Source organism: Drosophila biarmipes, chromosome 2L (genome assembly GCF_025231255.1).
Source record: "Drosophila biarmipes strain raj3 chromosome 2L, RU_DBia_V1.1, whole genome shotgun sequence".
Classification (NCBI taxonomy): domain Eukaryota; kingdom Metazoa; phylum Arthropoda; class Insecta; order Diptera; family Drosophilidae; genus Drosophila; species Drosophila biarmipes.
Genome location: NC_066612.1, coordinates 20,689,477 through 20,712,121, shown reverse-complemented (window position 1 = coordinate 20,712,121; position 22,645 = coordinate 20,689,477). Strand labels below are relative to the sequence as shown.

The 22,645-nt window shown below is 40.7% G+C and overlaps 1 protein-coding gene across 1 annotated transcript; it reads right to left on the bottom strand.

Moving 5' to 3' along the window:
* Positions 1–16,253: 16,253 nt before the first annotated feature.
* LOC108033444 (galactose mutarotase) lies at positions 16,254–17,886 on the bottom strand. Its single transcript, XM_017107776.3, has 2 exons — positions 17,499–17,886; positions 16,254–17,094 (listed from the first exon to the last, which is right to left on the bottom strand). Exons 1-2 carry the CDS (start codon positions 17,823–17,825, stop codon positions 16,315–16,317), a joined length of 1,107 nt encoding a protein of 368 aa, XP_016963265.1. The 5' UTR covers positions 17,826–17,886; the 3' UTR covers positions 16,254–16,314.
* Positions 17,887–22,645: the final 4,759 nt, after the last annotated feature.

The following is a 22,645-nucleotide window of genomic DNA, read 5'->3' as shown; positions in this document are numbered from 1 at the left end:
AATACCATTTTCACTTGATTAAAAGTAAAAATTATTTTTACTTAATTTCGGTTGTTTAATCTTTTAAATTTTTGCCTTCTTAATTTCAGTCCTTCTTTATCTCTTCATTACAGTACTCTTCTTGTCATTTCCCTTTGATTATCACATTTTTAATTGGTTTACGGTCACCAAAGCCAGTTTTTTTCTTCATTCAGCCAGCTAGATGAAGCTCTAGCTCAGCCTCTTTGAGCACTTAAACTTATGTTCTCGCCATTTCACTTCCTCATAACCCACTGTCGACGATTCAGAAATCTGTTCCCACTGCATTTTGTTTGTAGCAAGACATAACCAGAAGTAGTGCCAAAGAAACCAAAAGCGGCTAGGCCCACTCTGCCCGAGGGTCCAGACAAAATAGAAATATTAAAGTGTCTAGCACCGATTACCTATTAATAACTAAAAAAACGCCTAGAAACGAATTAAAAATGTTATTTATAGTTTGAGATTTTAGTTGAAGTAGTCATAGCCTTGAAAAATACATTAATTTAGCTTTCGCAGTTTCAAATTGAATATACCCCTGAACCCTTCCACTACAGGGTACTAGCCTCCCTCGTGGAGGCAGACACTCCTTCAATTTATGAGCGTGTGTGGTATATGAGAGTGCAGATGTCAAAGCCAGATGCCAAACAAACACCTCAGTTCATGTAACGTCCCCACTCGGAGGTTCAAGTGGATCCTTAACCTGCAGCTGCCGGCGATGGGGCTGACAGTCTCCTCTGATTCCTCGCTTCCAAGACGGACTCAACTCGCTCGGAAGCCAGAGTAAATTAAAAACAGACTCAGAGGGCACAGAGACGCATAGAAAAGAGCGAGAATCGACTCAAAGGCTTCACTTGACGGTTTCCAAACACCTAATGACGCAAAGCCCACAGCAGCAGGCGCTCATTGAATTGGAGCCAAAAATTAAGCGCAGCTGACTTCCCTACAAATGAAGCTTAATTAAGTAGATTATGAAAAACAAAATCAAATGATTTTAATATTATACAAATTGGCTCAAATTTACCATTTGAAAATAGAATATTGCGTATACAAATAGTAATTTAAGTTCAACACTATGGGTATCTGTTCCATATTAATTTAAAAGATAGGATTATACCATTTGAAATAAAGCACTTTCCCATCTGCGATTGACTTTTGGTTTCTTATGTTGGTCATTTTAAAAGGTAGCCGTTAGAAAATTTGCATTTCAAAAAGGACACACCCAAGAGAGTCCTGGGAGCCCTTTTTCTTTTCACCCGTTCGGAAGTAGTAACTCCTTAGATTTCGTATACGCACAGTTGCACAGAGTTAATGCACAAGTTGGCCCTTTTGAAATACGGTTCGCTGCTTAATGTGCGGCGCGTGTTGGCCGGGTGATATAAACCAGGGATAGGAGAAGTATCAAACACTTGTGCGATAAAAATAATGAACCCGATGTGTGTTGATAATGCCCGGCACAGGCACTCCTAGCCGAACTGCCCATGAAAAGCAAAAAAAAAGGGACAAAGTCCCCAGTTCCTTGATAAATGATGCTTGAGCGAGCCGCTAGGCCTGGCAGGCAATGTGGCTTGTTGTGCAAGTAGATTAGCATTGAATTTGAATGGAAAATGAAAATGTTTTGCACACACACACATACCCACCCTGCGCAAGCTCTTCTCAGCTTTTCCGTGCGTCTGTCCAGTTGTTGGCAGCAATAATCAAATGAACTAGATTGTCATAAATCAAAGTTTGTTTGATGGTCGCTACTTGGACTTGGGTCAGAGGCATGCATAGATAAAATTTCGGCAAACAAAAACGCTTTTTCTCCACTCCTTGATGACCTACTATTTGTCAGGGCTTTCGGATTGGCCGCCCCGAAAGAGGCGACTAAGACCAAACAAATACGAAAAGTATTCGATTACGTTGGCTTTTCTCTACGCACACAATTGGCATTCAAGTTGATTTCGGTGAAACTGCAAAAAGGCTGAAACTTGGAAAACAAGTCGAAACTTTATTAATTAATCAGGTAAAAATTAAGTCGTGATTACGTAGATTTTATTATATAATTCAATTTTATTATTATAATTTAAGGCTTGAACTGTTATTTTTTTCTAATATTTTATTTCTAGGGTTCATCAAGCTGAAGAGTTTATAATTGAAACATAAGCACCCAATTATTAACAGTGGAAAGTAATAACTAATAAGTACCTTTTGGTATGGGCATCAAAAACTATTGCTAATTACTACTCTTTCTCTGGCAACTTCAAGGGTCAAATTAAACACCATCATATGAGGGGGCAATTGTCAAAAGTGAGTAACCAAAGTGCAAAACAGCCAGCCAACAAATCAGCAGAGGAAACACCAGCAACTCAACCCACATACTTAATTGACCAATTTTGTGAGCACATGGAGAAGGAAAAATTCCAAAAGCCACAGCCTCGGAGCAACCAAATTGTGTCTAAATACTTTACATTGCAATTACTGGGTGTGGGTGGTAGCTAGAGCCAGAACATCGATTACACTTTGACCCAAGGGTTGCACAACTGTGAGCCTCCTGTTGAAAAGCACACAATTTCGAGAATTTATATGTACGACAGTGAGAAAGTAGAAATTGTGAAGGTAAATGGCAACGTACCCACACGTTCAGGTCACAGTTCCTTTTGGCGTCTCGCAATTGACCCGTCAATTTCAAAGGCTTCGCTTCGCTTTAAACCAACTGATTAACAGGACTGGCGGGCAAATTAAATGAAACAGGCAGAAAGCTCGCATAAACTTTTAATTGAACAAAAAGGCAAGTGCAGGAGCAGCGAGTCAATGACTTTTGTACCTCTTTTTTAACCCGCTGGCCATTCATAATTACAGACAAGTTACCGCCGCGAAGAAGAAAAGGAGTCGCCGCTACCGCGGCCTCAAAAAAGAGCAAGGCTTTAACAATACTCACCGATCTATGGACTATTCGACACCTTATAAAAAGAGTTAATATCATAGAAAAAAGGACCATAGAGTGCATGTGACACAGTTTTTGGAAGCCGTGTTCTACCAGAGGAGACCTTTGGGCACCCCATCTGATCGTCGATATACCCTCTTAATTAAGGGATATTTTCATACCCGGCAGGTAACAAGCATGCAACAAAGGCGAAGTTGGTGTTGGGGCTCCTTTTCAGGTTGTCTGTGCTGGGGGTGCAGTGAACTTGTGTATAGAAAATACGAGCAAAGTTGCGAAACAGAAGGAAAATTATAAATTGGAAGGGGTGGGTGGAAAACTGTTAAAATGATTTCCTGCATTGCACGCTACAAAAACTTTAAATGCAACATGCAGCAGCAACACGCAGTTCGTTAGGCGAAGTCCGTTCGCCAGGAGCTGGGCCAGAAAAACTTGCAGCTGATTATGCACAACCAGTCTAATTAAAAATAGTTAATGCTGCAATGTAGCTGCTGTGGGAGCCACGAAATATTTCTGGCTGTTATTAAAGCATACGCTTTTGGGGGCGTACACTTTGAAAATTAATATTTATGAAGACTCTCCCAGTTTATTACGGGAGAAAAAATTCAAGAAATTACTTTTTGTAAATTGAATAAACTGAGGACTGAGGAATCATATTCCTGGATGTTTAAAGAGGCCATAAAGTGATTAAATATTCTGGTTTGTACGATTCCCCACGCATTTCTATTGTTTAATCAAGGGCGAAGATGTATTGCATGACTATAAATAAGCATAAAATCAGCAAAGTAATTGCACAAAGCAATAAAATTCATCAAAAATGCGCCGGCAAACCGAAAAATTTACGCTTAATTTAACATCGCAGACGTTGCCCAAGGGCAACATTCCCGAGCACACACACCCTGGATGTGAATGTTAGTACAAATCGAACAATAGCTAAAGTAATGCTAATCAATTATGAATCAATGCTCGAGAGCGAAGAAAAAGTCAAGGCGCGTACGGCAGAGGCGCACAAAAACATGGTGCAAAAAACGCAGACGAAATTGTACAATTGTGCGGAAAAATTCGGTGGGTTGGGGATTTTCGGGTCGGTGGGGTTTCGGGTGGGTCCAGCAATCCGCCGACGTACATATGTCGTCATTACGCCGGCATTGTGTTTGTTTTAATCAGCGGTGACGGCAAGGCCTGGAGTCAGCGGCAAATGTTTGCAGCCTAGTCGATGGAACGCGAAAGGGAAAAATCGGGTAAAAACGACAAAAGGAGCCCGCCGAGCAAATCAAATCAAAAGCCAGACCAAGAGGAAAACCTTGCGTATCTCGAGTGTTTCCATTTACTCTGCGGAGCTGGTGGGGCATGCGGCGTTTTCCAGTTGATTTGTTTCGGTGAGACATTTCTACTGTGCCAAAAACTATAGAGACTGAAAATAAAAAGTTTTAGCTTGTTTTTATTTTTAATTTGTGCAGCATCCTTCTTGTACTTAAAGGTTTTTCTTTTACCGATTCTCTCACTATGAGTAATTTTGGTCAGAAGACTGTAGTCGACGTGCCATACTCAGGCTTACTGTGTCTTTGGATCCTACAAGAATAACCGTGGAAAGCATAATCAATCAATTAAAAACATAGGACGCAAACATTAATATTGCACATATGTTAAAAAAGCAACACTGTATAAATGCTGCCAATGGCTGTTATTATTGCGAAGTAAGTGCTGCCAATGGCTGTCAATATTGCCAATATAAAATATTACACTTGATTCAATTTTAATTACTTTTGACATTTCGGAAACAAAAAATCTTTAAAATAATGTGATGCCTAAATTCATGCAAAATGTAAACTTGTTTTTTTTAAAGAGTATTCAACTATTTTTCAAGTCCCCTCTACATACAGGTTTCTGCGATACATTGTGCATATACCGCATGCTCGTGCTTTTTATTTCAATCGAAGTGAACGGCCAACGTTCTTTTTTACATGGTGAACCTTCTATTCTTGTTGCCTGCCGCCCCGCCATTTTTATTTCCAATTGGGAAGCAATAAATGTGCGCCTGCGTTGGCAGAGGCAGCATTCGTGCCAAACAATGAAAAAGACAAACAATCAGCAATCATGCCAAAATTTGTTTTCATTTTTGTGGCGCCCACACCGGGACAACCCCGAGTGTGTGTGGGTGTGTTCTGTGATTGCCAGCACGGCCATTTGGCATTGATTGAAGTGTATTTGTTATGCAGCCGAAAAGTGTTGTTGCCCCTGCCACCACCGCATCCTATCCCAAATTACCTCAAACTACTCGCCAAATACAAGGATTGGCCAAACCATCGCACATGTTCGTATGTGTACTGTTACGGTTATCTGTCTGAGAAGCCCCCATTTGCTTCTTTCTGAACCTTATCGGACCCAAATAGCTGTCATGACTCAAACACTTTTCCACAAGTCAAAAAACGAATCGCTTTAAGTGAAAGGAACTTAGGTTGGGTTCACCCGAAATTCGGGCGGAGCTCAATTGGCAACTGGCATCCAAAAATGTTCTCCGTTTATGCAAGCTAATCCTTAATATGCAACACTGATTTCTTGTTAAAATTGATGTGTTTTAGGACTATATGTGAAAAATTCTAGTACTGTAAAGGCATCTCTGTGCATACGGATCTTACTTAGTTTTTAAAAAAATATTTCAAAGCTTAAATCAGGTAGGAAACCGGTTTTCCCATTCCTCTTACTTTCTGGAAAAGAATATTTCTAGACTTTATCCCTTATGTTTTAAAAGCAAGCTTCACGATTTCAGAAATAATGCGAAAATGTAAAGTTTTTTTTATTTTTTAATCCAGATTGAAAACAAAAGATATCCAGTGGTGTGTTATTTATGTATGAGCCCACCCACAAATTATCCCTTATTTGGCTGCCGCGGCATGACAACCACAAATTTTAGAATTATGACATGAGCATGCCACACGGCGCGAACCGACTGACGCGCCCATTTGGTTGCATGCCCCTGCAGGGTATTTATCTTTTTGCACTGGCCATTTCACCACATAGTGTGGACCGCTGCCACATGTCGGACAAGTAAACATGCGAATTAAATATATGACCGGCATGACAAACAAATATATATGCGCAAATGTATGTAAATATGCATTTGGCGGCAACGGTGGCCAAAAGCGCAAAATATTTTCCCACAATTTATGTCAATCAAGATTGGGAACGTACTCGTAAGCCTTCAAAACTATGCTGAATTTGCTAGACATACCTTAGGGACTGGTATTTTCAAGAGAGATTACTTTTAAAAGCTTTCGTTTTGAAGAAGTTGAACAAGTTTTTGCCTAATTTCTTAAGTGCAATCCAGTACTTCAAATCCGTAATGGCTCATTAAAGGCGGTTTCTGCAGGCACAATGAATACCCTACCAACGCTTTTATTAGCCTTTTATTCGGTAGTTTTAATCGCATTTCTGCATATTAGATGGAATTGCCTGCTAAAATATTCCAGGGCAAATGGCATGCGACACGGTAGAAAAACATTAATCGGGTGGCAAAGTAGGCAAATAACAAACGCCGCTGATAACTAATAATACTATTTAGACAGACACGCAAGGAAACGCTTTGCATTTGCCCATTTCCACGGCCATTTCCCGTCGGAAAACTGCACGCAATGGAAAAAGCTGCCGTCTTCGTTGTCCGCGTTAAAGTCAAACGCCGAAGGCGTCGCCATTCATTCCAAAATGCCTCAGAAAGTGAAAACGCACATGTGTCCTCGGGATAATAGATGGAGAATGGGAAAGTGGGAGGTCGGAGGTGCCGATACATTGTGGGTAGAGGGAGACCGGCAATACTCATAAGGAAATTGTCATAAATAACGCAGGGATAATGGCTTCCTTTGGAACGATTCCACTCTTTGTCTCGCCGCACCCTCGAATCCGGGAGGAATCCGATTCGATTTTACTTGATAAGGGTTATTTTTTGTGCCATTTTCTTAACTTAAAATACCTAATTAATATGGAAGTTATTTATTTCTCTTTCTATGAGTTCTACTATAACCATAATATTAATATGTATAATTTTCTGCAGAAGCTCTACACTTCCGCAGAGGCTACAGGGTACCTCACAGTACCTTTCCCCCCGTCTGACTCTTGTTTTGCTGGCTTCCTTGGCATTTCTGAGCTTTTGACACCGAATTCCGTTGCCGGTTGCTGTTCAGTGGTCACGGAATGAGGAGGAAGTGAGGTTTTCCTTTGGTTCGGAAGCTTCGACGACTAGCTAAAGTGAAAATCACACTATATTTCAATTTCATGCGACAGTGCGCAGAGCGGCGGTGCGTCTACAGATTTATGACTAAATTCGCATTCACATATAAGCAGCTAATAAAATGCGGAGCTAAGCAAGCTCTCTTTTCTCGGCGCCTTCCTCGCTTTAAAAAGAAAACTATTTGGGTAAATGTTTGCCCAAAGCTGATTGCGTATACGCAGCGTGTGCCCTAAAAGTTTATGGCTGCCTTTGTCGCCGTTAGTTGCCATTCCCGGCTTTACTCAGCACTCAGGAAAAAGTCACAAGACTTGTTGCATCGTTGTCTATAAAATTCAAGTCATTTCTCAGAAAAATATAAAAACAAAATACGACAATTATTTTTTTTAACTAATCCACAGTGTACAAAGAATGTTAAATAAAGCTCTCCACCCCACACATGCTTGGGAATAAAATACCAACAAATATCTGAACTCAAGGACCAAGTATTGGATCACAATCTTAACTCAGTTTTAAAAGAACTTACCAACACGTTTTTCCCTGTGCACCCATTTTTTGTTTGTCTGTTAGTCTGTGAGCCGTTCCTGAAATCTTTCTTGTGTCAGCGTTAAAATTTCACTGGAGTACCCGTGGATGCCTGTGCAAACATGGCCAACGCTGCTCCCTGTACTCGAGGGCGCTACAAAGAGTTTCTTCCACCCTCGTGACGGGGCTGCCTTTGATCCCTTAATGCCAATAAAACGTTCACATGTCTTCTGGGCGTGTTGCGTCAACTTTTATGTGGACTCCGCCTCGTGCCGCCGGAAGTTTTTGCATGTGACGAACTGTCTCCGCCCGATAAGCAACACTCCTGGCAGCTTACGCCCGGCTGAGCGGTGGATAAGCCATAGCCATTGGTATTACCACTGGCATTGCCGATGGCTCCTGCTGCGAACTTTATCTGCCCGACCTGGCTTGAAAGGCGCCAAATGAGCGAACTCGGGCGCACAAGGCCCGCTAATTATGATGCGTGTAAGCCCAAACCCGCTGCTTCCGAAAAACCGGTGCTTACGCAGACGTTTAACCAACGTGATGCAGCAACAATGACGCGTTAATTGCAAAAATAATAAATAACATGGCCGGGCCAAGCCGCTGCCGAGCCTCGATAAACTATTGCCACATAATGCGGACGCGGCACAGTGCTCTAATGATATTGTTTTAATTTGTATTAGTCATTAAAAAAATGAGAAAAGGATCGTAACAGTCGGTGCAATGAGTTCTTATTGAAATTTTCAAATAAAACAAATGATATAAAAATACTGAAACTAGGAGCCCTTCGGAAAGTTTTAACAAGTTCAAGCTCTTTGGTTGCTGTTCGCACAATTTCGTATTGTAATCCCTTTTGCCGAACTCCGAGCTATGTTTAGACCTAGCCAAGTTCCAGTGTTTCCAAATTTATCGGGCTTTCTGTCAGCTGTCAGCCACTTCAGCGGCAGCTCCAGCTGCGGAGGCAGCTTCAGAGCCAACTTCAGATCGTTCGGATATCGCAGGACCTATCTTTGGCGAGTCACTTTTGGCGTTTGACATGTCGCTTATGTTGTGGTGGCCTGCTTAGAATGCGTTCGATGTCAAAGAGCCGTCAGATTTGTGTCAGCCGCCCAGATCCTCCTTTGGCGCACTCCGTATGCGCCCTGGGGCGGCTTAATTAATATTGATGCGGCATTAACAATGCGGTATTCTCGGCCCCTGATTAAATCTGACTGATGATTTTTGATGGCGAAAACGAAAGTGAGCACAAAAACGCAACAAAACGCCTTTGTGCCAGGCAGTTGCCTAATTAAGCAGCGAGCTCGGCCCAACAACTGCCCATTGTTGATATTTAAGGCTTAATTACGGACAAGGCCAAGTTGGTCCGCTCGAAAGTTTTTAGTGCTCTGAGCTGCAATTGTTGGACCCGCTTTTTGTCCAGTGACAATTCCCATCCCGGTCGAGATTATTGAAACGTTTTCCTAATCAGCACAAAGTGCTCGGCCAGAGAAAGTCCGCCCTCCAGGCCAAGCCGTAAACTTGACTGTTAGCCTTTAGCAATGCATGGCCCGAATGGCTCGGATGGCACTTTCGGGACTCCGACTCTCGTCCTGGAACTGAGAGTCAGGCTGACTGGCTCGTCGAGCTGTCACAATCACTATGAGAGGCCAGCCAAAGTATTCCTCTATATCCTGGATACAAATGCACTGAGCTGTCTCCGTCAGTGAGAGAAAATTCAGATAACAACAAAACAAAAAAACCTTATTTTACTACTTTTAAATTCTTCTGATTTTACTCAGTTAAAAATTAAATATCACTGATAAACTTGATTAAAAAAATAATAATGTATTTCAATGGATAGTTAAAAAATATTGTATTTAAAAACATAATTTAAAAAAAACGCAATGCGCTTAATTATTTGGCTTGTTCATTAAATTCTTCCCAGTGCTATCTTCGTAGTATGAGGAATGTCTGAGACAGGAATTCATTCCATTGAAAGCTTTTTTGTACTTTTGCTACCGCATTATGGTTGCAACAATCTAAAGCAGCTTGTTTAGAGTTTTACTTGTTCTACTTGTGCAGAGATAAGGAGATGTGGAATCTAACTGGCAAAACAGCAGAGTTTCAATTTAAGACTGCCAATCAGTTGAGCAAGCAGGAATACGCAAACACTTTACACCAGTCGACCAGTGGTAAAAGAACAGGGACCATAATTGCGGCAATAAAAATGTTAAAGTTTCTAAAGCACTTCCTAGGTTAAACAATATAAAATGTGGAATTTTTTTAATTATGACTTGGTGGCTGAGACTGCATTGCAAGTGCTACAGCCTGCTGGGTGGTGTAATTACGTAGTGAACTGCATACTTGCGAAACCAATAAGCGTAAGTTTAACGTTTTCAATGGCGCACAAGACGAGCCGATGGCAACTTATTGTGCTGCGCAGTCACAAAGGAAAAAGACGCGAGGAAGCCGAGTGCACAAGTGGAACGCCGACGACCGGCCAGGCGGCAAAGTGGAGGTCCTGGCCGGCAAAGACAGGCCGAACGGCCAGGAGTACCTGGAGTGTCAGTAAGGGATAGTAAAACTTGCAAGCAAAATGAAAATACAATCGCTGGACGTGCTCCTAACGTGGGCATAACAGCCAGTCGAGTTGCAGGAGTTGGGGAGCAAACAAAAGGCAAGGATTGCGTCAAATGAAGCGCACTGGGGGGACTACAAAAGCTTTCTTCGATATTAGCGCATGCCTGGCATTGTTCCTGGAGCTGCACCAGGAGCACCATCAGCATCATCATCGTTCTCGGTTTACACTGCGTATACGCAACGCACGTGCAACAAAAGGAAATTGTTCCTGTGCACTCTGCCGTCGAATTTCAATTAACAAAATCATCCTAATGCCGGCTCGCCTTCAGAATAGTTATCTGCTAGGTTGGCCAAAACAGGCAAATGCCGCTGATGCATAACCATGAGCTCGAGTAGAGCTTATCCTGTCTGGCTGGGGAGAAGGAGACGGTTCGGTGTTGACATTAAAGCTGGCTCCACATAAATCGGCTTGGCTTCCGGGAGGAAAATTTAACGTAGAAAATGTTTTAATGTACGGGAATTCCGGGCTCCGAATTTATTATAATTGTTTATATTAAATCTTTATGCTTTTTTATTACTTAGGGTTACTACAATGCCCGATAATTATATTTAAATTTTTTTTGGAAATAATTCATTTCAACATTTAAGGTATTTTCGGTAACAAGTGAAAAATTTTACATTTTGAGCTATTGAGTTGTATCCGACAATCCTTTCTGCATTTTGGTGAACTTTATCTATGGCCGGTTTCCTTTTTAAAACTTTTCTCAAAAAAACCTGTTCACTTATTTTAGCTGGTTAAAAATCATCTGCGAAAGTTACCGACTAACTAATTGCACACAATTTCGCACAAGTTCCGTTTACTAAAAAATAAAGCAGCTCATACACCTTACTCCATTTTGTATCTTTTTTGCACACACGTCGGAGAACCTCCTTGTAGGAACAACAATTAGAGCCGGGATCACGTTTAATGCAACAACATTTTATTAAAATGCCGGAGTCGCAGTGGCAACAAATGAGATAGAGTAGCGCGTTTTTAATTTGTGCAACTACCAAGGTGCGATGGAACGGGCACTCGGAGGATGGCGGCCACATTACACAGCACCCGAAAAACGGAGCATTGCGGCGTATACTTAACAACGGCTGGCAACACGGCCAAAAAACTGGCAACAGACCCCAAGTACGTGTTGCCATAAGTGTTACGTGAATGTGTGTTTGGGGTTTGGCTCTTCGGGTGCTTGGGCGGGTGTGCAAAGGGTTCGCCAGTGTGCGGGTGACTGTGACCCAAAATCATTAGCAATATGAGCAGCAGTTTGTATTAAAAACCAAGCCGGAGCTAAGGGGAATGAGCTGTGATATACAAAAAGTTCACCAAACGATGAGATTAGGAATACGTTACAACTATACCCTGTACCTTGCCAATTCTAAAACGTACGGTACAGATATAATAAAATTTTGTAGAATTCCTAGCTTACCAACGAACATTGATTTTATAGATTTACTTTACTAAACTAATGTAAATCGTGAATAAACACATTACTATACTTTATTTTTAAATTTTTCCTCTTGTTTTTTTTTTTAAATTTATCATACTCAAAACATACATAAAAACATACTAAAAACTAAAAAAGGTATTTAGGTTTAAATTTGAATGTATTACTTAAATTATTTCTGGAAAACTTTCTTAGTTTTGCCTGTGATACTTTGTAGGAACAAGCAAGGTCCAAAATACCTTAAAAATATTGCCTATCCAAAAGTGCCTGCTCTGTTTTATTTTTGGTGGCATGTGTGTGCCGGGCAAAAGGTTAAATTAAATGGCTAAATGATAAGCATTTGGGTCAAATTGCTCCGCCTGGCAAGCCAAAGAACTCAAAACGTGAATATATGGCAAACTGTGGGGAACGTCCCTTGTTTTTAGTCTGAATGGAATGCGTACAGTCGCTTCTAATGTTTTTAATAGCAAAAGTTATAATGAATTTGTTAAAGAGCAACAGCAGCTGCGGAGGGGAAGTTTCACTCTTGATTGTTTAGCGTTCTGTTTGTGTTTGGCTTTATTCCCCAACTCTTCGCCTATTTTATACATTTTGTTAGCGTTTCCCATTGAAATTATTCTGTGTTTTTCGGTTTGTTAGGTAATCAGCAGCTGCGAGCTTAATTTTTATTTTTAGTGAGCTCCGTTTCTGCGGTTAACCTGAAGCCGAGCCTGTCATCATTTATGTTTATGTGCGCTGTGCATTTTAAACAACTTTTCGTTTTCTGTAATGCTGTGTTTGACTTTTATTTTAATCACGCAAAATATTGTGCAAATATTTAATTACGAGCTTGTTAACATTATTTGTGCGGGACCATAATGTGACCGAGGCCTTCTGTCTGAATACAGATTAATGTCCTTCAAGGGAATTGTCATCATTAGTGCGACTAGTATGGGTTAAGCAAAAGATTTTCTGTTCATTTAACTGTTAGACATACTTGGTACCCCTACCGCAATGCATTTTTTTTGTAAAACAATACCCTTTAAATTTGAATTGGTCACATCTTCATTAAAGATCACTCAAGCCAAACCTGATTTCAATCAATTTTAGTCTCAGGTGATGCAGTTTTCTCGCTTGGTTTCTTCTCAAAAATCACTTATTCAGAGTTTTTTGCATAAGAACTGAATGGCAAACAAGGTCTTGGGGCTTCCGCACCCAACTTCCGTAGTCCGAGAGATGACAAAATTTTCTCTCGGCCTTTCGAGCAAACAACTCGTTAGGCTAATGAAATTTCTTGTGCCATGGCCAAGAAATGAGGAGGGTGTCGATGGCCCGCAGCTTATCACAGCTACCGCATCAACAGGCTGCATGGAAAATTCAATTTTCCAACACTAATTGAATGGTTTATTTTGACAAGGTGGCCCCATGTTAGCTGATAACCCCAAAGGGTTTGCCGCAAATACACACTAACACACAGGTGACTGCAAAATTGGAGCAACTAAATTCGCTTTACTGCATATTGTTTGTGGTAAATTTATGGCCTGGATATCGCGTGGTCCCTGCAGCTCTTTTATATCCAAAATGAAAACTTTAAATGGAATTTGCAGCACTGAACTATACTGGTTACTATAGTTCAATTTTGTTTAATTTATCAGGAACAGATATTTAAGCTAAGGAATTTTTAATTACATTTAGGGAAACCCGATAGCCGAGCTTATTAACAGGGATATGGAGTAAACTTATGTTTATACTCTTTACTCATAGACTACAAGGGTGTACTAAATTTGTCTGAAAAAACGATACTGGTTAAGGGAAGCGTTTCCGATCTCATTGAAACTATCAAACAACAAGAAAGGAAGTTAACTTCGGCTTGCCGAAACAATCAATAATCAACATAAGAAATAATAAACTTCAGTAAATAATTTTGTCATATTATTTTCCCACTAATTTCCCAATTGTTCCTATGACAGCTATATGATATAGTCGTCCGATTTTGATAAAATGTAATTCGAAATTCAGAACTAATTAAAAAATGTTATTTCCAAACTGAGAAGGTTATATGTCAAAAAGCACTAAAGCTATAATTTTTTATATATTATTATACCATCAATTTTCAGATCGTTCCTATGACAGCTATATAATTTTTCAATATTATTTTACCACTAATTTTCCGATTGTTTCTATGGGAGCTATATGATAGTCCTCAGATTTTGATAAAATTTAAACCGAAATTCAGAACTAATTAAAAAATGCTATTTCCAAGCTTAGAAGGTTATATGTTAAAAAAACACCGAATAAATAATTTTTTCCCGATAGTTCCTATTGGAGCTATAAGATATAGTTGTCCGATCCGGCTAGTTCCGACTTATATACTATCTGCAATAGAAAGAAAGCTTTTGGAAAATTTTCAGCCAGATAGCTTTAAAACTGAGAGACTAGTTTGCGTAGAAACGAACAGACAGACGAACAGGCGGCCAGACGGACAGACGGACATGACTAGATCGACTCGTCTAGTGACGTTGATCAAGAATATATATGCTTTTTTCGGTGTTTCTTAGCATGTAACCTCCTAAGCTTGGAAATAACATTTTTTTATTGGTTTGAATTAAATTTTATAAAAATCGACGACCATATGAAATAGATCCATAGAAGCGATCGGAAAATTAGTTGGAAAATATAAAAAAAAAACACATCTTTGGTGCTTTTTAACATATTACTTTCTAAACTTGGAAATAACATTTTTAAGAATTCCGAATGCAATTAAATAAAAATCAAACTACTCTAACATATAGATGGCAAAAAACGGTCTTAAAAAAAGAATGAAATAATTTATTTTTAATATCACTGATGTCAGCAACAATCTTTAAAAATTGTACATGGTGTTACTAAAGTTGATTATTTCTTATAAGTGCAAGGGTATACAAACTTCGGCTTGTCCTTTCTTGTTATTATTAAATTGAATCCTTAAAAATATAAAAAATTATAGTTCCAATATTATATGATAATATGTCAAGAAGCCCCAAAGCTATAATTTGTTTTATATTACATTTCCACCAATTTTCCGATTGTTCCTATGACAGCTGTACGATATAGTCGTCCGATTTCGATAAAATTTAATTCGAAATTCAGAACTATTTAAAAAATTTTATTTCCAAGCTTAGAAGGTTATATGTTAAAAAACATTAAAGATATACATTTAAAGTTAGTTATTTCTTATAATTTCTTATAACTGCAAGGGTATACAAACTTCACCCTGCCAAAGTTAACTTCCTTTTTTGGTTCTAATCAAATTTCTTTTGCTTAGTTTTGAACATTGAAGTAAGCAATGAAATGCTTTTTATACTGAACTGAAAAAGGTTGAACTGTTTATCGCTTTATATCTTTCAAACTGTAATTTTTATATTTCAAGATTTAAAATTTAAAAGAAAATCGACCAAAATAGTCAAAAAGTATTTGAAAACAAGGAAGTTAACTTCGGCAAGCCGAAGTTTGTATACCCTTGCAGCTACAATAAATAATTAAGAAGTTTATTAAATTGTATTCGAAATTCGAAAAAATATCAAAATTTATATTCCCAATATTATAAGATAATATGTCAAAAAGACCCAAAGCTATAATTTGTTTCACATTATTACTATATTATCGATTATCGTCCGATTTTAAGAAAATTGAATTCGAAATTCAGAACTAATTAAAAAATGTTATTTGCAAGCTTATAAGGTTATATATTTAAAAACACAAAAGATATAATTTTTATTTCATGTTTTCCTACTAATTTACCGATCTTTCCTATCGCAGCTATATAATATAGTCGTCAAATTTTGATAAAATTTATTTCGAAATTCAAAAGCTTAGGAGGTTATAAGTTAAAAAATACCGAAGATATAATTTTTCAATATTATTTTACCACTAATTTTCCGATTGTTCTATGGGAGCTATATGATATAGTGGTCCGATTTTGATAAAATTTAATTCGAAATTCAGAACTAATTTAATAATGTTATATCCAAGCTTAGAAAGGTATATGTTGAAAAACACCAAAGTTATAATTTTTTTTAATTTTTTCCCCGATAGTTCCTATGGGAGCTATAAGATATAATTGTCCGATCCGACTGGTTCCGACTTATATACTACCTGCAATGGAAAGAAGACTTTTGGGTAAGTTTCTAGTTTGCGTAGAAACGGACAGAAAGACGGACGGACAGACCGACATGGCTAGATCGACTCGTCTTGTGACGCTGATCAAGATTATACTCGTATATACTTTATGGGGACGGAAACGTCTCCTTCACTGCGTTGCAAACTTCTGACTGAACTCATTATACCCTCTGCAAGGGTAAAAAAACTTTTATTTTATCATGTTCAGGGAATTTCAGTTTAGGTCAAGTATTTTGCAAATTTAATTACCTTTTCAGAGACTAATAACACGACTGTTTAGTAGTATTTTTTTTAGAAACTATATACCTTTTAAACCAAACCTTTTTTTTTTGGATTTTCCGCTAAAATATCGGGTTTTTTCAACGTCTTAAAACAAATGTTTAACTTAAGGTAATTTAATTTAAGGTACTTATTAAGATTTTATTTGTAAGGGGTCCCGGCTAATTCTTATAGCAGCACCTGCAGATCTTCTCGACCTTAAACCAGTAAACCACTTCATGACGATACGTTTCGTTGGGCTCCAGATGGATTGATGGGAACGTTGGGTGGTTCATGGCATCGGGGAACTTTTCCGTCTCCACGCAGAAGGATCCGTGCCTCACGTATTGAGATCCCTTCTTGCCAGCAATTGTGCTCATATTGTTTGCTGTGTAAAACTGCATGCCAGGCTGATCTGTCCAGACCTCCAGCGACCGGCCACTGGGCGGATGCACAATCTTGGCCACCTTGACGACAGATCTCAGCACTTGTCCTCCGTTGACTACGTAGCAGTTGTCGAAGCCTTTGATCAAACGATTCTCAAACTGCGGTAGGCGATCGCCCAGTAGAACGGGCGACCTTAGATCAAATACAGTGCCACTCACAATGGTCAAGCTTCCAGTGGGGATCTGGGAGTCATCCGTTTCTACAATCTCACTGGAAGCTATCTCCACCGTGTGCTGCGCCAGACCTCTGGCTCCTGATCCATGACCTGCTAGATTGAAGTATGCGTGGTTCGAGAGATTGACCACCGTCTCGCGATCTGTGGTGGCCTCGTAGCTGATCGACAATCGGTTCTCATTGTCCAGTCGGTAGGTGATTCGGCAGGTTAGAGTTCCCGGATACCCCTCGTGACCATCGGGTGACTCATGCCGGAACACCACGCCCTCTGCCGTCTTCTGCACCACCTCCCAAATGACGCTGTCAAATCCCACAAATCCGCCGTGGAGCTGGAACTTGTCCTGGAATGGGGTAACTCTGTATAAGTATATATTTCTTTTAAAAAAAACCTAAAGTTGGAACTTGGGTCATATGATTATATTTAAACATAATGTCTTAAGATTTTTCAACTAATTTGATGGAAATAAAATGGAAAATAAAAAATTAAACAATTATAAAGTGTTATAAATGTTATAACATATTTTGATACGTTTTCAATTTTAGGTAAACTATGTGTTCAATATAACACCTCGGGAAGTATGTAACAGGTAAAAGGAAACGTTTCCGACCCGATAAAGTATTTATATATATATATATATATTTCTGATCAGGATCACTAGCCGTGTCAATCCGGGTATCTGATAGTCGAGGCTACCGACTAAGCGTTCTTCCTTGCTAAAATTGTATTTTAAAAATCATTATTTACCTGGATGTTCTTTGTTACATTGACTGTAGTGTCGTCCACCGTATACTCGCCGTTGGCCACTCGGTTGGCCACTCGCCCCAGGGTTCCGCCGATGTAGGCCCCCCTGTTGGCCATGTAGCCACCGACGTCGTCGAAACCAAGGCAAACGTCGTCCACCTTCTTGTTGCCGTCGGGCAGGGAGATGCTCTGGATTATGGCACCCAGTTGGATGACCGAAACGGACATGCCCTTGGTGTTCTTCAGGGTGTAGCAGCGCACCATTTCCCGGGACTCGGTGAGCGGATTGACGGCCAGGCCGAAGTTCTTCTCCTCTACGGTGATAGACATTTTGGTGACCCCTGGTGTGGTTCCCTCCCCTCAAAAAAAGTGACAGGGATTTCCTGATAGCTTGACTGAAAATTTGGATGAGATTCCACAGCCCAAAGCTGTGGTCAATGCAAACAGATGTACTGATATTTTAACTGCAAATATAAGGTTTCCCAGGGAGTAAACAGAAATTCCTCGATTGTTTTGCTTTGTGGCCTTTGATGGGCAAGTGCTGACCCGGACAATCGGAAATGCGAATTGCCCGGAATTACGGGACCCTCCCCAGTTGGCCATCATTTATGCATGCCGACGTGTTGGCATCGGTTTATCTTTTTGTGTGCCGTTTGTCTGGTTTGTCTGCGGTTGCAGCTGCATCTTCAACTTGTTGTGGCATTTACGAAGTCGTTGATCTTGCCGCATGTGTTGGCAGCTTGGCTCTAATTGAAATATTTTTATTGCCATTTGGCCCGACCCTCGCCGGTTGGTGGTGCCATTAATATTCATTAGACGCACAGCCAAATGCATTAGCAGATTGCAGCAGCCAAACAGAGCAGTCTGATAAATACGTACAAACAGCCGTGGAGCTGCTACTGTGCTGGAGGCCATGTGCTAATGCCTTAAACTTCTCCCAGGACAAAGCGTTTTATTTGCGGAAGTCATTAAGTGGCCCGGACAGAGGAGACAATGTCTTGGCTCAAATTGCTGGCTCCCCCAGAAGCTCCTGATTGCGGCTGTGGAGTGGCACTTTTTGTTGCCGCCTTTTTCGGCTTGCCATGCTCGCAATATTACGTATACGCCTACGAAGCAGCTGCGACTGCTCCTTGCAAATTGGGCCTTGGTCCTGCGGCCAGGAAATGAAGTTGGAGTCGCCGACATTACCGCAAAAAGGCGACGTTGCAAGTTGCATCTTGCCAGTGGAACTCGGTTTCTGGCTTAATTTAGCAAACGTTTGCATTCTTATTTTTGACAGCCATCAGCGGTGGTTTTGTCCTGGGTTTCAAATTCCCTTTGGCGTCTGTCGTATGCAAATTTCGGATACAACCCACGAAATCAGCTGAGAGTCGGGACGAAGTGAGTTTCCTCTCACAGCCATTTTCTGAAACGTAACTGAATACCGATTCTCCAGCGGAAATTTGTTTGCTAATGGGATGTTCGGAGAATGGTTTTCCAAAAGTAGTTTGCGAATTTGCGTACCTTAACATTTGATTCAAACACACAATCAAATAATAAAACAAAAGACAATGCACTAGAATTGGCATCGATTATTACATACCAGTTTCTTAGGTAAACGGAGTTCGAGAGGGATTAACATGATGATATAGGCATAGGGGCGTTTTAGTAAGTAGAGATGATTTACTGCTGTAGTGTGTAATCTTTATTCACTTTGCAAAATGTTAATCATGTTTGATTATAGCTTTCAAAAGGAACTTCCGATTTATATAATTTGCATTCGCATGTAGAAGGGTATTAATAATGTCAACACAAACTTTTCAAACTTTTAGAAAATATGGGCGCTAGACGGGTTTTAATGTTATAGTCATTTGTGGCCGTTAGAGTGGGCGTGGCACCCTGCTTGAACAAACTTGTGTTGTGCAGGAAGCCCAAGAATCTGAATTTTTAGTCCCACTTCTAAATTTTATATGTCTGAGATGTCAGCGTTCATACGAACGGACAAAAACATATATGATTTATGGGGTCGGAATCGCTTCTTTCTACCGGTTACATACTTTCGACGAATCTAGTAAACCTTTACTCTCCTAGCAACGGATAAAAATAGTTATGTTTTAAGATTATTTTAGTGCGTTCTTGATACAGCATTGAAAAATACCAATTTAATGAATGCTATTTAAATGGTTATCTTACACCTGGAGCCGCCATTCCGTTTGTATCTTTACCCAATTAAAGCCATCCTAATGAAATCAAGTCGAGTAAATAAATGCTAATCCGTGTCACATAGAAGGCCGACGAGAAGTGACTTTAGTTTCGTTAGCTAAATATTCAATTAAGCACCTTCATGTGTGGGCACTATCTACTGCATGAACCCTCCAAAACAAACGACCCCGGTGGGCAATTAAATGTGGCCCGGCCGCCGGATAACAATGGCATGATAATACGCCAACCGCCCCTTCCCCGCCGAAAACCCAATGGGGGACATAGTTTGTGTGCAAGGATATGGCCTATTGGCCGTTCATACATATTGGCGATGTGCAGTCATTTGTTCATTAGCGCAGCGCATAAAACTCATCATGGGCAATTAACATTAACGCAGGCAATCAGCGCTCTGGTCCTGCTCTCGGTTCGTCCTTGTCGGCGCCTTGAGCGCCTGGCTGGGTGAATCTGGCCCACTCCCAGGACATTAATTATCTTATTGGCCTACATCCCGCTCACCACAGCATCCGCATTGGAGCCGAAGTGGCAATATTTGAAAGTCTATTAAACGCTCAGCGCGGCAATCAATGCTGGCAGGGCCGCAAATATTGCCCATCTGCTTTTCGCTTTTATATGTACAATGTACATACACACATTGCGCCCCTCTTCATGTCCTGTGCCGCAGGACGAGGCGAAATTATTGAACATGATATTGAATATGGAGGCGAGCCCGTGGCCTCGAGCCTCGATTGTCCAGCGGAACGGACCGAAATCAAAGCCACAAAAGAAATCCCAGTTTGCATATTAACAGCAGCTGCTGCCCGGCCAAAAATTGAATAGGAGGTGGGCTGGTTGGCCATCAGGGTATATGTATAAAGTCCTGCACATCCTTTGTCAAGCTGAAAATGCAAATTGCCATGACATGCCCTTAACCATTTACCACACGGCGCCCGGCCATCGAGTTCTATTTTTTTTACCCCCGGTTGTTTTCTTCTCCTGGCTTTCTGTACTCACTCGCCGGCCACTTCAGGCCAGGCTGGCATAAAGCAAAACGCAAAAGGAAATCAGCGATGGATATGCAAAGCAATTGGGAAACTACGTTTTGGAACGGGCCAGGATGATACCCCTTGGGCTGGAGGATGGCAGAAACTAAGAACTCTAATTCCTGGCAAAAGATGAATCTTCGAGTATTAAAATGAAAAGAGAAATAAAACGTAGTGACTGCAGAATTTGTATTTTTTATTGTATCATCTAATAAGTATTATTAATCCAGAACTCCAGAACTTTTTTGGAACACTCTTAGCTACAGAACATGGCTAAAAAGTTTGGCACTATACCATTTGATAGTAAACTCTGTAAAGATTTGTTCCTCGTAAAGTTCGATCTTTTCTGTCAGAATACCTTAACTTCATGTTAACTTTCTCGGAAATATAGCAAACCAGAACCTTGACACGACATTGAGAAAACCATCCCAAGAAACAACATTAATTTATAATAATATTAAAAGGGTAGTAGTTGGGTCGGCCTTTGCTACCCTGTAGAGCCCACAAGGTATGCAGAAAGTTTGCAGGCAAAGAAACCAGCCTTTGCAAAAAACATGAGCCAATTCTCCAGAGCTTTTTGACCATACGTCTGCGGTTAAGTTTGCCCCAGCCAGGACCATTCAACCCATCCGTTCAGGGCTGTGGACTCGGCTTCCCCCCGTGTTCCGTGGCCAGAGTTCCCCTATAAGAAAACCACCCAGGGGATGGACGAGCAGAAAGCCGAAGCGATGGAAAAGGCAAGCCGCACAAATTGTTTGGGACGTCGCCGGCAGCGCTGCGTGAACCCATGCAAATTTCTCCCTCAGGTAACCTTTGTGCTTTGATTGATTGATGGACAGCGGGAGAGCGGAGTCGCCGTGGTCATCATCGCTCGGCATTTCCCCAGCCAGCCTTCTTTCCTCGGCCAGAAACTCCAGTATTGAATTTAATTTGTAGACAAGCGTAGTGGTCGAGAGCTGTGTATGCAAATACCAATTTTTACCTTCCGCAAATTGAAAACAAAGGTGCACTACTGGGCCGGGATTCGGTTTTGATTGCGGGCATTAACGACTTTTGACATTGTTTTACATTTCTGGGGAAATCAAAGGAAAAGGTAGCTCCGTGTCCACTGAGACCCAAAATCAATCCGCCGAGTCGACCCTTACCCTTGCCGGATTCAATCAAAGTGTCAGCCCGAAAGTGCGGGATAAGTGCGGACACCGTTCTCGTGGCCGATGAAATTCATGTCAAAATTAATTAAAAATTGTAATGAGTTCCGATCTGCAGAACGGGCCAAATCAGAGTCGACTTAAACACATTGACGGCGATTAATTTGTTTTGGCATTTCGCAATTTGATTTAAAATTAAGCCGAACACCGGCGTGAATTTCAATTAGATCCGCATTTCGAATTTCGGATGCTCGGCAGCGGTCTTGGCCATTTCATGCCCAGTTGATTGGCCTGTCAGCGGGCGAAAATTTAGCTCTTCAACTGGCATTTGGTGATTTTATTTACCGCTTGCTCTGCCACGATTTCAAATTTAAATTGTTTCGACCCGGTTGGCTGTCCAAATCGATTAAAGGTCGCACGGCTCAAAAAAGAAACGAGAGTGTGGCGCAAATCAATGGTTAAATATTGCAAAATATTTCCAGTGCAATGTGCCAAAATAAGTGCGAGTGCAGTTGGCCTGTCACATGGCCCAAATGAAAAGCCATTTACATAGTTGTTCACTTGTCCCAGTTTCCCCCTCGAAGAGCCCACTTCATATGCAATACATTTTTTCCGTATTTTCCTCCTGCAGGAGAACGAGTGCAAAATCGTGTTAACTTAGAGGGCAGTGCTGAATGCCTATGGAGCAAAAACAATTTCATCTGCCTGCTGCACATATGCATATGCACAGAAATATGAATTCCGGCACGGTAACATGGCATATGAAAATGTACAATTTCGG

Excerpts from the sequence above, each read along its gene's own strand:
- LOC108033444 (XM_017107776.3), bottom strand. The coding sequence starts at position 17,825 with ATGTCTATCACCGTAGAGGAGAAGAACTTCGGCCTGGCCGTCAATCCG. Across the intron at positions 17,095-17,498 it reads ATGTAACAAAGAACATCCAG|GACAAGTTCCAGCTCCACGG; the intron begins GTAAATAATGAT and ends ACCCCATTCCAG.